Source organism: Phragmites australis, chromosome 14, assembly GCF_958298935.1.
Source record: "Phragmites australis chromosome 14, lpPhrAust1.1, whole genome shotgun sequence".
Lineage (NCBI taxonomy): Eukaryota > Viridiplantae > Streptophyta > Magnoliopsida > Poales > Poaceae > Phragmites > Phragmites australis.
This window is the reverse complement of record NC_084934.1, coordinates 21,191,944-21,206,274: the sequence shown is the minus strand read 5'-3', so window position 1 is coordinate 21,206,274 and position 14,331 is coordinate 21,191,944. Positions and strand designations below refer to the sequence as shown.

Below are 14,331 nucleotides of genomic sequence, written 5' to 3'. Positions count from 1 at the left end.
ATCCAATAATCTTAGAGTACCTTAGTTAGTCCCTGCCACTTTTCTTATTCTTTCAAAGTATCACATTGGAATCATAAGGTGTTGGAGAAGGCTTGTTGTCCTGGTAGCCAAAGCAGCTCAAGACCTTCTCAACATATTGAGATTGTGTAAGAGTAATCTTATTCTCTCCTTTGATTAACTTGATGTTTAAGATTACATCAGCCTCACACAAATCTTTCATATCAAAGCTTTGAGATAAAAAAAGACTTGATCTCATTAACCACGTCAAGGTTTGTCCTAATATCATGATGTCATCAACATACAAGCACAATATAACTCTCTCACCCCCACCATGGCGATAATACACACATTTATTTGCCTCATTGACCAAAAAGCCTGCAGATGTTAAAGTTCTATCAAACTTCTTCATGCTATTGCTTAGGAGCTTGTTTAAGATCATATAAGGACTTCAACAACTTACACATCATGCCTTCTTGACCTTTAATACAAACCCATCAGACTGTTCCATATAAATTTTCTCGTTCGACTCTCCATTAAGGAAAGTTGTCTTAACGCCCGTATGATGAACAATAAGACCATGTGAAGTAGTTAAGGAAAGTAGCGCTCGGATAGTAGTCAATCTTGCAATAGGTGAATAAGTGTTAAAGAAGTCTTCGTCTTCCTTTTAGGTATAATCCTTGGTCACAAGCTGAGCCTTGTACTTTTTAATAGTACCATCGGACCTAAGCTTCTTCTTAAACACCCACTTGCAACCCACAGGTTTTCAACCATAAGGTCGTTTTGTGACCTCACAAGTCCCATTTGCGAGTATGGAATCCATTTCGCTCTGAACAACCTCCTTCTAGTAGTCTGCATCTAGAGATGCAAACATTTCTGAAATAGACTTCGAAGTGTCATCCACAAGGTACATAGTGAAATCATCACCAAAAGACTATGCAGTTCTTTTTCTCTTACTCCTCCTAGGAGCATCACTGTCATCCTCCTCATGATCTTGCTCATGTGTTTGTTCAATAATCTCAAGAGGTGGAGTGGGTTTAAGAATTATCTCAGAAGATAGACTAGACATTCTATGTAAATCTTTCATAGGAAATATGTACTCAAAAAATATTATATCACGAGACTCCATCATTGTATCGACATGCACATTAGGTACCTCAGATTTAACCCAAAAAAACCTATAAGTAATGCTCCGATGAGCATATCCCAGAAAGACACAATCTACTATTTTAGGTCTGAGCTTGCGCTTTTTAATTATTGGTACATCGATTTTCACCAAGCATCCCCAAGTGCGCAAATAAGAAAGTGATGGCTTCCTCTCTTCCCATTCTTCATATTAGATTTTGTCCTTATTCTTGAGAGGAACTCTATTCAGGATATGACACGAAGTCAACAGTACCTCTCCTCACCATGTCTTAGATAATCCCGCAGTGTCTAAGATGGCATTAACCAAGTCAGTCAATGTGTGGTTCTTCCTTTAGGAAACCCCGTTTGATTGAGGTGAATAGGGAGACGTTATCTCATGAATAATCTTATGTTTCTCACATAATAAGTCGAAGTCACTAGAAAAATACTCTCCACCACGATCCGATCTAATTCTTTTGATCTTTCTCTCTAGTTGATTCTCAACTTCTGCTTTATAGATTTTAAAGTGATCTAAAGCATCATCTTTTGTTTTCAACAAGTATACATAACAAAATCTACTCGCATCATCAATTAACGTCATGAATAATTATTTTCATCCTTTGTCAACACACCATTCATTTCATACAGATCTAAATGTGTGAGTTCTAGATATGTCAAATGTCTCTCCTTAGCTGCCTTGTGAGGCTTACAAGGTTGTTTTGATTGCACGCAACTATGACACTTAGAACCTTTAACCATGAAAAAATTCAAAATTAAACTCATACTGAAAAGTCGAGTCATAGAACCAAAATTTAAATGACATAACCACGAATGCCAAATACTAGCATCATCATTAACATTGCCACAAATATGGTTCACAGACTTATTGCTGAAATCAGAAAATGAAAACAGAATAAGCCTCCGCACTCATAGTCTTTACCAATAAATTTTCTATACTTTGACACTACTACTTTATTAGACTCGAGCACCATCTTAAATCCGTCTCTATAGAGAATGGAGCCGCTAACTAGATTCTTGTTCATTGTATGGACATACTGCATATTCCTCAGCTACACGATCTTTCCCGAAGTAAACTTCAGATCTACTGTGCCAACACCACGAACAGAAGCATGTGATCCATTCCCCATTAGGACAGAGGAATCCTGGGCGACCTGATAAGAAGAGAACATTAAGATATCAACACACACATGAACATTGGCACCTATATCAATACACCAATTTGTAGACTGAAAACACCAAAGGTAAATTTCCATACCTTGCAGCTCTATTTCTAGCTTCGCCAATAGTCACCACATTAGCCGTCTTTGAGTTCTGCTTTTGTGGAGCCTTTCTTCCCTTGCGGTCTAAATAATCCTTGGCAAAGTGCCTAATCTCACCGCACACAAAGCAAGGTAGTTTTGTTGTGTTCATCTTTTTTTTCTTCTTGAAGGTGGTAGTTTTGTTTGGCTTATTATCTTTCCCTTTGTTCTTGTTGTGGAAGAGCTTTTTGCATAATATTAGCGTTAGTCTGTCCCTCGCCTCCATTTAGACTCACATCCTTAGCCTGAGCTTTCTCCTCAACATCAAGAGACGAGATTAAACTCTCAATAGTAATCTCTTGTCTCTTGTGCTTTAGAGCAGTGGTAAAGTTTTTCCATGAAGGAGGTAACTTGGCAACGATGCCTCTAGCCACAAACTTGTTGGGTACATTGATCTTGAGGAGTTTGAGTTCCTTCACGATGCACTGAACCTCATGAGTCTGCTCGACTGCTGAGCGATTTTCAACCATCTTGTATTCATGATATTACTCAATGATATACAGTTCACTTCCTGCATCTGATGCACCAAATTTAACATTCAGCCTATCCCACAGCTCATTCGCGTTTTGTATGTGCATATACACATCACAAAGATGGTCACGAAGAATGCTAAGAATGCATCATACAAATAGTACATTGGCATCCATGAAGCATTTTTCTACTCAACAGTAAGGATTCCTTCTAGCTTGCCATTAGCCACCCAGTAAATATTCATAGCCGTCAGCCATAAAGTGACCTTGACTTACTATCTCTTAAAGTGCACACCAAAAAACTTATCTGGCATCAGTGTATCGACAAATCCAGCCATTGATAAACCTAAGTGCCTACAATAAAGTTTTTGGATTGTTAAAAAATAAGGCACTTTTAAGTTTAATTTAATCCATAAATAATTCATGAGCGTAAACTAATAAACTAACATGTTCATATTATCAGAGCATAATCTAGTCATATATATGAAATCACTATATATGTCTAGATCTACTATACTCAAAATTAGGAACCACAGGAAATAAAATACGAGTAACATTGTTTTTACATACTGGTTATGCGTTATGGAGGTTGTTGAATATGCTAGTTGCCCATGGTGACAGCATAATCAATCCTGCCGATGATGCGCCTAATTTATTGATGATGATAGCGGGCAACACCCAAACGATCAAGAAGACGAGCTGTGGTGAAGAACTTGAGTAGTCGCGCGGAGCGCTTCCCAAAAACCTTATTCGTCATCTCCTGGTACAAGATCTTAAAAGTGAGGGTTTCGGATACATGCTCTCCCGATTGTCGGTGCACGCCGATGTTGGAATGAAGTAGACTACAGTGACATCACAACAGAAAGAGAAAAAGATAAAACTCTAACTCTTATACATACTTAACGTGATGAGAGTGTTCCTAATTTAAGAGATACTCTCAATAGACGGTCTATCTTTGCATATATAGAGAGAAAACCTTTTATATCTACCTCTATTAGTAATATGATATTAATAGGAGATAAATCTGACCGCATCTCTGCAATATAGACTTTTAAAATTTATTGAGAATTACTATACAGGTATAATTCTAACAGTTGGTTCAGGACGGTAAGATGACGACGCACAACGCAATGTTTCCTTCCCAGTACCATAGTTTATTCATCCGCATGGATAAAAAGGAGTTTCGGTCGCTTTTAGTGAGCTTCTACGTGGCTTCAGCATGCATTATTCTATAGCATCAGATCAGGTATTCATGTATCATTGCATATGTATTGATTTGTAGTTGTTTGCGATGATAACTTGACGGCCAAAGTGGCGCCAAAGTGGGCTTCACAGTTTGATCCATATTATTGATGCCATCCTTTGTGAATGAAGTAATTCAGTACGTAAACGTAAACATCTTACACATATTTATGAGAGCGAAGCTAATGAGCTCTCACGGTCTCTGTACGGACAGGACGATCTGTGGCTTGATCTCACGTACTCCTACCATGGATTATTCATCGTCTTTTCGTGAATGAATTAATCACGGTAAGATGACAAGACTTGTTCGGAAAAGAAAACTATGCAAATTGCTTCCACGCACTCGGAGAGCACTGGCAGTGGATCTGCCAACCAGCCGGCGCCAACAGACGATGCACCCAGGCAGAGCGGTCACCAACAGGGCGCAAGGAGATGCGCGCGCGAGGCGTTCTGCCTCGGCGGCCCCTGCCTAGCCGCGCGATCGAGGCCTCGGCGGCACCACCAACCATGCAGGTTGAGCCGAGCGAGAGCTAGCAGCCGCGGCGGAGCGCGAAGCTTGCACGCACAGTGCCGTGCGCCCGACCAGGAGTTGCCCGCGCGCGTCCCGCATGCCGTGCATGTGCGCTGTGCGTGTGGTTTGCTCTCGTTGATGTTCCCCTGTTCAGTTTGTTGAGGATTATGTTACAACTTTGAGGTAGTCGCAACACAGCATGCAGATGACTGCATATTCTAGCACACACTACAGTAGCGGAGCGTGGGGATACACAAGTCTCGGTCGTTTTCAGCGAGCTTGCATGTGGCTTCATCGTGTATTATTCTCCTATTATACAGTATTGGATCTATTAAGTTGCATACACAGATCAATTTATTCAAAAGTTTAAACTGATAGAAGTAGACTATAATTTTTTATTTAATTATGCCTATCTAGATTTAAACTTGAGATATTTGTTTCTAATACATATTACATTATATGTACCGACTAACTCATAAAAATCTAAACTAATAAACAAAGATGAGCAATTTACTTGTACTTTAAGACGATCAGGTGTCGTTGTATGTGTATGAGTTTGTGCGTGTTTGTCATGATAACGTGACGGCCGAAGTGGCGAATGCATGTAGTAGTCGATTTCACACTTTGATGCATATTATTAATTGATGCCATTAGCATTAGGCAAATTTCTGTACACTTTGTGAATAAAATAATTCAATTCAGTACCTGAACGGAAACATCTTAATATAATATTTTGAGAGGGGTAATGAGCTTTCGTTGTCTGTAAGGGCTGCAGGATTCGAAGCTTCGACTTATGATGGATCCTGAGCCATCAACTTTCAGGTATAAATTGAAGTGACAAGACACAACTTGCCTCCACACACTCGGCACTACTCGAGTCGGATGCTTGGATTTGCTAACCACTCGACCAGTCGACCGAAGCCAACAGATGACGATGAGACACGGCTTGCAGTCACGTCAAGTGGTGAACCAGCAGGTAGCGAGGCATTCGGCGGCGGCGGCGGCCGTGCCTACTTGCCACGCGCGCGCGACTCGCGCACCGATCGACCGGCCGGGTTGAGCAAGAGCTGGCGGCCGCGGCGGTGCGCCCGACCAGGCGTTGCCCGTGCGTCGTTGCTGTTCCCTTGTCTGCACTGTGTCGGTCGGTACTCACGGTTCCTTGGTGGCTCACAGGTTTTCCTAAGCATCTCTAACCGGTTCTCTATATCTAAATTTAGTGATTTGGTGAAACAAGGTTTCAGCTGGCTTAATATCAGGGTCGTCAAAAGTTAGGTTCCACTATCACATTCCCTCGCTCATCACATACAGTGAAAAGGATAGGCTCGTCATCGATAACAGCCGGTCCCCTTACCCCATAAAATCTCCTTCACGCCATTAGGAGCGACTCATAGGGGATGACTCACCAGGCGTTACAACGTCGTACCAGAACACTACCGCTCGGCGAGGTCTTCCACAACAGCGGCATGGTCTCTTTGTTGTAGCTTTCTCCCTCCTTTTTCCCTTCTTATTGAAGCTCGAGGTTCAACTGTTGCGATGTGGAGCGTCGCCACTCGTCACACCAAATACAACCGGTTATTGCGATCTCCTCGCTAGAACAAGTCCGATCTGGCCTCCTTCGTGGCAGATATGTCTAGGGTGGGGACAGATGTGTCACATCCCAAAACTCCTAATTTGGTCATAGAGCATGCATATGCATCATATAAAAAAAATTAGCATCATGTTTAATGATTTTGGCTTTTGTTTTAAGTATTAAAAACTATTTGAAAATGGCACGTTGTTACACAACTCGAGTTTTCACTATATACTTATGAGTGAGATTTTTTTTTTCTTAAAAAGTTTGGCTCAAGCTTTTTGATTCAAACCAACCAAAATGGTTTTCCCATGACTCCTAGTGTCACCACAAAAATTTGCATGATTTTTGGAATAGCTTAGATAGCCCAAAACCAATTAGGAAGAGAGGGGAAAATAAATGGCAGAAAAAGGGGAAGGATGGAGAACTCACTATGCGTAGGTCTAGCCTATGGTTTGACCTGGACCAGCTACGATCTAACCACCAACGCTAAGAACGCCCACTTAAAGCCCTATCGACCATCTCTCGTTACGTCTCTCTCACTCACTTTCACTTCGACCCAAAACCGAGAGAGAGCAAAGGAGCACCCACCTCGATTATCACGATGGCCGAAGATCGACCGAGAAGATCTCTCCCAAGCTTCACCAAGCCTCCCCAAGCTCATCCCCGCCGTCATCCTCACTGGAGAAGCTTCCCACGTGAGAAACCAAGTTGAAATGTGCCTTACTTTACTTGTGATTAGTGATTGACAAAGTGTTGCTTTGGTTTGATGATGTTTTGATTGCATAAGCATGTATATGTGTTGCAAGTATAATCATGACTAACCAAAATTGAAGTAAATGGAGTTGGCATAGTTCTGTCAAAGTCAAAAAAAATTGCACTCACCGGATGGTCCGGTGTGTGGGAATTTGTATACACCGAATGATCCGGTGAGCACTTAGACAACACCGGAGTATTTAACAGAGATGCATGTTTTCAATGCCAGAGTTGTTATACATACTAGATAGTCCGGTGATCAGAGTCAGTGCACGCCGGAGTATTCTTTCTTTGGAGGCAAAATTTGAATGCTGCACCAGATAGTCCGGTGTTCAGGGGATGTGAACACCGGACAATTTTCTAAAGAAGTGTGCCAGAGAGAAGATGCACACTGGACAGTTTGATGATGAGCTGTGTGAGCACCGAAGGCTTCACTAGAACAATTAATAGAGATGTTGCAAAATAAGGTCTGATACAGTTGTACTCGTTGGATGATCCGGTGATGAACTTTGAACTCATCGGATGGTTTCCCAAGAGGTTTCTAAGAAGGAATCATAGTACTCACCGGATGGTCTAGTGTTCAGAGACTGTACACCTCGAAACATACGATGTTTATGTTTTTCTTTGGACAGACTTTTTTTAATAGGGATTTGATTTGAACTAACTTGTGATAAGTTTACATGGTGTTTTGGAGATACATGTCTGTTTTTCTCATGATGTGTAGATGATGGATGCAACTTGGCGGCTGACAGCGGGATGATCGAAGCCAAGTGGGGTGCTTGGTGCCAGACGATTGAGGAGGCTGAGCGAAATTGAAGGTGATACTAGCTGTGCATATAGAGGTCAAGCAAAGCTTAAAAGGAAGGATGAAGACGGCGTGTTGATAAAGTCAAACGAATGGGATGTCGGTGCAAGTGACAAGGCAGTCCGAGGAATTAGGAGCGAGAGAGACTTGCCGGCGATCAAGATCACAAGATAAAGTACATATGTCGACATCAAAATACTTACTTGAAGTCAAAGTAAGCAGCTGTGAGTCACTTAATATCATCTATTAAAACTTAGCATCCGTAATATCATCTACTATCCGTAATCTACTACCTGATATCAATCCGCTATCACTCCGCTGTTTATTAGCTTGGTAGAGCGTGGGGATACAGAAGTTCATGAAGGGGGAGATGCACCTTTTCCACTAGGACACACATGTTCACATAAAGATAGGCACAAGGATTTAATCCTGGTGCACGCGGTGATACCTCACATGTACATTGCTCACCACGAGGCTATTCTGGTTCCCGTGTTTATACTCCCTTTTATACCAAAATTTTTTAGGTCTCCTAATTTGTCCTCTCAACTTCTGATTCTTGGTTTTTTTCAATTTTTCTTACACATAATTTAGCTTCGTAACTTTTTTAGAGGCTGGGATATGAAACTATTCCTGTTCCATTATTTAAAAAAATCAGCTTCGTAAGTCTATGTGCCACTCGCATGTAAGGTTCGGAGTGGATCACTAACCACTGAAGATGCTGATTTGGTTGGGCCATTTGTGCTTACCTCATCCCGGCCGTGACAACTTGTTGGGCTTGGTCATTCCGGCCCATGCAAAGAAAAAAAGGAAAAAAGACAGCATGCAGTAACGATGTATTGTACAACCACAACAACAAACCATTTGTTCCAAGTAAATTGAGATGGGCTAAAAATAAAACTTACAAGATCAACTAAAAAGATAATAAAAAAATAATTATAACGATGTAGTCGTAGTAGTTTTTTTTTTCTTCGCCGAAGTAAAGCAATAAGTAAAGATGTATGTACTCGCAATATTCTTTTTTTTTTCTCTCTTCGATAAAGTAAAGATGTTCTCTGGACTCTGCAGTCTGCACAACCCATTGGTAAGTAGTAATAAATTAGATTCTCATTTACATAAAAAAAAAAAACTTTTCAGAAAGGTAGTAAACTAGGTTCACTCTTATGCATCAATATGTCATCAGTCATCACTTAGGAACTCCAAGTGATGTACATCTCAATACACAAACAATAGTGGGTGCCTACATTACTACATACAGGTGGCGCTGGAAGAATCGCTTTCCAGCAGCAGCAGCCTTTCTGCAGTCATCGCACAAACACCGGTCGTTGGGGGTGACACGCCGGTCCTGAAATATCGACGGTCAAGAATCACCCGATCGCATGCATGCATGTTGCATGATCCGCACGCGTCAGACTCTGGCCGCTGCGTCGCACGTCCCGCCGAGCTTATCCGCCTCCTCCCCGGCCGCCGGCTGCCGCGCAGCCATCGCCGCCTTCTTCTCCACGTCCCCGTCCCCGTCGCCGCCACTGCTCCGCGTCTCGTGCGCCCCCTGCAGCTCCTCCCTGCTCTTGCCCCACAGCACGTTGTAGAGGCCGGCGACGAGCAGCGCGCCGCCGATAATGCTGCACCCACAGGAGCGAGGGGGATGAGAGCCAGACGGGACGGACGCGTCAAAAATGAAATCTGAAGACAGCGAAGTGACTGGATAGAGCTCGATCTGTTTGGGGCCTCTTCATCTGATCATCTCGCTGCCCCTCATGGGATTGCTTGTGACCTCGATACGGTGCCACTTGCGAGGGCCGTGCACAAGTTAAAAGGAGGAGCGAGTGGATGGTTTTTAATTTCGGCGATGTGGTTGGTAATGCGATCTGATTTGGTGTTACCTTCCGAGGCTGACGTCCTCGCCCAGCAGGAACGAGGCGATGGCCATGGTGAAGATGAGGCTCAGCGGCATCGACATCGACAGGAACACCGGCCCTTTCTTCTCGATCACCCAGATCTGCAGGTAGTACGAGATCGCCGCGACAACGATGCCCTGGAACACGCACGTACGCAGCGTAAGCAGTGACATGCCGAGAAGTCGACTGATCAGTGCATCAACCGAGTGAGTGCCTAGCTTACAGTGAAGAGCACCGAGGCGAGGCTGACGCCGCCGGCGAGCTTCCACCGCGAGAAGTCCCTCTCGAGGACGAGGGCGATGACGAACGACTGGACGCTCGCGAAGACGCACTGCAGCGTCGTGTTCAGGAGCTTGGAAGGGTACTCCAGCAGCAAGGGACCCTGACGCACGGCCGGGAACATCGCGGCAACATCAGTACCGCCACGAAAATTCAGGCACTTGAACATAAACAGGAGGAGAGATTCTGATCTATTACCTGCTGCACCGTCCAGAGAGACCATATCACGACCGACGTTGTCATCAGGAAGATCCCCAGCGTCCAGTCCTTCTTGGATTGCGCGTGCGCCGCGGCGGCGCTCGCGTGGTGGTTGAGGAGCTGGTGGTGGTTCAAGGACTTGAGCTCGGGGCCCTGGTACAGCGCCAACACGATGACGCCGCCGACGCAGAGGAATATCCCCGAGGCCTTGGCCACGCCATGGACGGTCCTCAGGTTCAGGGTCTCCATCCTGTCGGGCAATGGAAGAACGATCATTGCAGTGGCCTACGTGTTAGTACTGAAACCAAACGTAACGAAGAACCAAATCAGTGGTTCTTGGTTCTGATTTAACTTGTCTGACCTCAACATGACGGCCAGGATGAAGGCGACCACTGGTACAATGTTGAAGATCGCCGATGAAGAGGTCGCCGAAGCATAATTCAGGCCAATGCTGTACAAGTTTATGGTTCCAGCCATCCTGAGCCACAGAACAGAAACCGCGTTTCATTTCGGTGACAGGATCACAAATTTTTCGGTTATGTTTAAGAAGAACAGCACACTTATTCAGTCAAAGAACATAGTACAGATTTTCTGAGTTCCAACATACCCGTAGAAAGCGTGAACGAAGATCTTGAGAGAGAGCTTGAAGTTCAGAGGTGGCGCTTGTCGCTTCCTGCAAATTTAGAACACCAGGTAAACAACTCTATCATTCATGATAACTGCAGAAGGCACACATGACTGAAGAGTGAAGACACCATCAAATGTGCCTACCTGATCTCGAGGAAGAACGCGAAAGGCACCAAGAAGATAGCGGCGACGGCGTGCCTGTAGAAGACGAAAACCGTGGTGCTCATGCCCTGGTTGAAGGCCGCCTTGGTGAGTATGTGCATTCCGGCGTAGATCAGCCTGATGAGCAATACCGTGGCGTACACCTTGCCGTTGCTCATGGTGGCGAGGTCGATGGTGTATCAGCACTGTTGTGCCTGGCCCTGAGCTCCCCTCCCTATATTATATATGCGCGACGGGTAGCTACTGAGTTTATGTGAACTGCCAAGACTGCGCATGAAATTAAAGGGGACGCTGAAAGTTCTCTGCATGTTCATGCGAGCTGGATAACAACAATTTCAGGTAGTGATCGAGTTTATGGGCAAGCTTTTTTGTGGAAGGTTCAGGTTACTAAGACAAGTTAGGCTTTTGAGACGACAAGAATAATTCTTAATAAGAAAAAGCCTGAATCTTAATTGGCGTAGTGGCCACATTAATAGAAATTAAGATGGTTAGTGCGCTGGCCACAGATGAATAAACTGCCACTTGGATAAGCAGCACGGCAAATTGTTGGATAAAAGCCTGTGACAGTTGAGCTTGTTTATGGAAAAGCAGTTCATGGGAGAAGCTTCCATGATCTCTCTTGATCTTCATTTATTTTCGATAAATCATCACGGGTGCCGTAACGAAATAGTTTAAGGTTTCGCGATGACTTATTTGTATCAAGAGGTCTTGAGCTAGACTTATTTGTTCTTGCTTAACCAATCACTCAGAAATGGTTTAAATGTTTACCAGCTTCAATTCTAAGGCCCTCTCCAACAGGATCTGCAAATTTGAGGATTCTAGTGCTACAGTACTTTGCGGGGTACTGTACCACTACAGTACTTTGCGGGGTACTGTACCACTAGAAATTCGTCTCCAACAGAGTCTGTATTTAGTGATACAGTACTGCTACAGTATTAGTGATAGGGGATGCTGTAATAGTATTTTGAGGATGAAAATTTGAGGTAACTGTTGGAGATGATCTAACTGACCTAAACATGCCAAAATCCACTGCAGTAGGTCGTCGACCATATTACGTTCTTCTGTGAAATGATGACCAGTCTGTTTGTAATGTCGTCAGTACGTGAGGTGTAATGGAAGTGCTCATTGCAGCCATTTGCTGATAACAAGTGATAACGCTAGCTTTGCAGGCCGGTTCGTCATGGCCTCCATTCTTAATCAGAGATTCTAATTTCGTTTTATAATCTTTTCGTTCATCGACGAAAAGATGAAAATTTGTGAAATTTCAAATATTTTTTCACTATCTTCTCTGTTCATCTCACGTATCAGTAAAAAAATTTACTGAAATTAGATATTTCGTTCCCTCATAAATTTTAAAAATTTCATCAAAATTTTGGCGAAATTTTGATCCCTGTTTTTAATCGATACATAGCTTTCGTACCATGATGCAGAAGGATCCGCGGTTCACCAATGCAACGCTATCTTTGTGAACCTCTCTCTCTTTATAGAAAGATGCACGACCACGTCGGCGCCTTTGCCATGTTCAAAGCTGAACGTCCTTTTGTTCCACGCACGTAATTCACACACACACGGCAAAAGGCATCTTCCTGATGAAATTGCAATGACCATGGCCTAAACGCAGAATATTTTTTTTTCCCTTGTCGTGGCTATATGAGTTGAAAAAAGAAGCAAAAGAGAAATAAAAGGTGTAGAATATAGGACGACGTAGGCTGTGTACGTAGGCAGTAAGGTAATAAAGCTGTGTACATCTGGCGAATCTAGTGTGAATTATTACGTTAAAGTACACCGTTAAGTCAAGTAGTCTGGCATGCAGTTTAGTGCAGTCAACTCAATTCCTTCTCGACCAAGTTTTTTTTTTCTTTTTAGGGCATTTCTCGACCAAGTTAGAGCATGTTGTGACCCTACAAAAGAGGGGGGGGGGGGGGGAGGACAACTTTAGAAAAGATGAAAATCGGAGAAGAAAGCTTCATTTGATTCACTTGAGGCCACAATTAAGCCTGTCCATGACATCCAGATCACGCCGATTCGTTGCAGCTAGCAAGATTTGCAGCTGGTCACCTCCATGATGCCTTGTCCCATAGTATACTTCCCCTGTAAGTACCTGGGGATTCCGCTGTCTGTGACAAAGTTGCCTAAAGCGGCTTTGCAGCCCTTGGTCAATTCGGTCGCCGATCGTCTACCTGCTTGGAAAGGTAGACTAATGAACAGAGGTGGGCGCCTGGTTCTCATCAAGGCCACCTTAAGTTCCATACCTATTTACTTCTCCATTGCTTGTGTGCTACCTCCTGGGTTTTGCAGGTCATTGACAAGATCCGCCAGGCGTTCATGTGGAAAGGAACCGAGGTCGCATTTGGCGGACATTGCCTTGTGGCGTGGCCTCGGGTGTGCAGGCAAACCTAGCTCGATGGGTTAGGTCTTCCCGACTTGAACCACATGGAAGGGCATTACGCTTAAGGTGGTGTTGGCTTGCACGTACAGACCCCAACAAGATTTGGTCGGGGCTGCAGTTCCGTACGAACTACACGACTGATGTTATGTTCCGAGCTTCTCTTACGATGGAGGTTGGAAATGGGGAACATGCCCTCTTCTGGTACGATAATTGGCTGGAAGGGGCTCCCCTATGTTCGATCACGCCCAACCTTCTGCATGCGGTCGCCAAGCGCCGCATTAGATCTCGCACTATCAATGAGGCCCTAAGGGATAAGTCTTGGGTGCGTGACATCACTGGTGCCCTCACGGTTTCAGTTTTGGTCTATTACCTTCGCCTTTGGGATCGACTGGACTCCCTCGTTCTGGATTTCAGCACTCCAGATCGCTTTATCTGGAAGTGGTCGGCCATGAACGCTTACTCCTCCGCCAGCGCCTACCAGGCCTTCTTCATCGGTCAGACAACGATCCTTAGAGCTAAGCAGTTGTGGAAGACCAGGGCTCCAAATAAAATGCCGCCTCTTCTTTTGGCTAGTGCTGCATGGTCGTTGTTGGACGTCCGATCGCCTCCACCGCCATAATCTTCCAAATTATGGCCCTTGTACCATCTGTGATCAGGAAATAGAAACCCTCGATCACCTTCTAGTAGGCTGTGCTTTTAGTCGTGAGGTTTGGTTCTATGTCCTCCGTTTGGGTCGCATGCATCACCTAACCCCCCTCCCCACTCTTCCATGCTGGACTGGTGGCTCGGTAGCCACAAGGTGGTCGCAAAGGATCTCTGGTCTGATTTCGACTCCCTTTTCATCCTCATAGTGTGGCGGATATGGAAGGAGCGTATGCTCGCATCTTCGGCCAGAGTAGCTCTTCTCCCCTCAACTTAGTGCGTAGTATCCGGGAGGTGGCTACCCTCTGGAGTCTAGCGGGTTCTAAGGGCTTGTCGCGTCTTTT

At 44.3% G+C, this 14,331-nt stretch overlaps 1 protein-coding gene across 2 annotated transcripts; it reads right to left on the bottom strand.

Moving 5' to 3' along the window:
• Window positions 1–8,879: 8,879 nt before the first annotated feature.
• On the bottom strand, window positions 8,880–11,379 carry LOC133890996 (WAT1-related protein At5g64700-like). 2 transcript variants are annotated; one of them, XM_062331666.1, is made up of 7 exons: window positions 10,939–11,379; window positions 10,775–10,840; window positions 10,529–10,645; window positions 10,168–10,417; window positions 9,914–10,072; window positions 9,676–9,827; window positions 8,880–9,414 (listed from the first exon to the last, which is right to left on the bottom strand). In XM_062331666.1, the coding sequence occupies exons 1-7, from the start codon at window positions 11,112–11,114 to the stop codon at window positions 9,201–9,203; spliced, it is 1,134 nt and encodes a 377-aa protein (XP_062187650.1). In that variant the 5' UTR covers window positions 11,115–11,379; the 3' UTR covers window positions 8,880–9,200. The 2 variants fall into 2 exon arrangements, with proteins under 2 accessions (XP_062187650.1, XP_062187651.1); XM_062331667.1 differs by lacking the exon at window positions 8,880–9,414 and adding an exon at window positions 9,439–9,581.
• Window positions 11,380–14,331: the final 2,952 nt, after the last annotated feature.

Bases quoted from the DNA above. Each gene is read 5' to 3' on its own strand.
- LOC133890996 (XM_062331666.1), bottom strand. From the start codon at position 11,114: ATGAGCAACGGCAAGGTGTACGCCACGGTATTGCTCATCAGGCTGATC. The intron at 10,418-10,528 runs GTCAGACAAGTT...ATTGCCCGACAG, and splicing joins ATCCTGGCCGTCATGTTGAG to GATGGAGACCCTGAACCTGA. The intron at 9,828-9,913 runs GTAAGCTAGGCA...TGCGTGTTCCAG, and splicing joins TCGCCTCGGTGCTCTTCACT to GGCATCGTTGTCGCGGCGAT.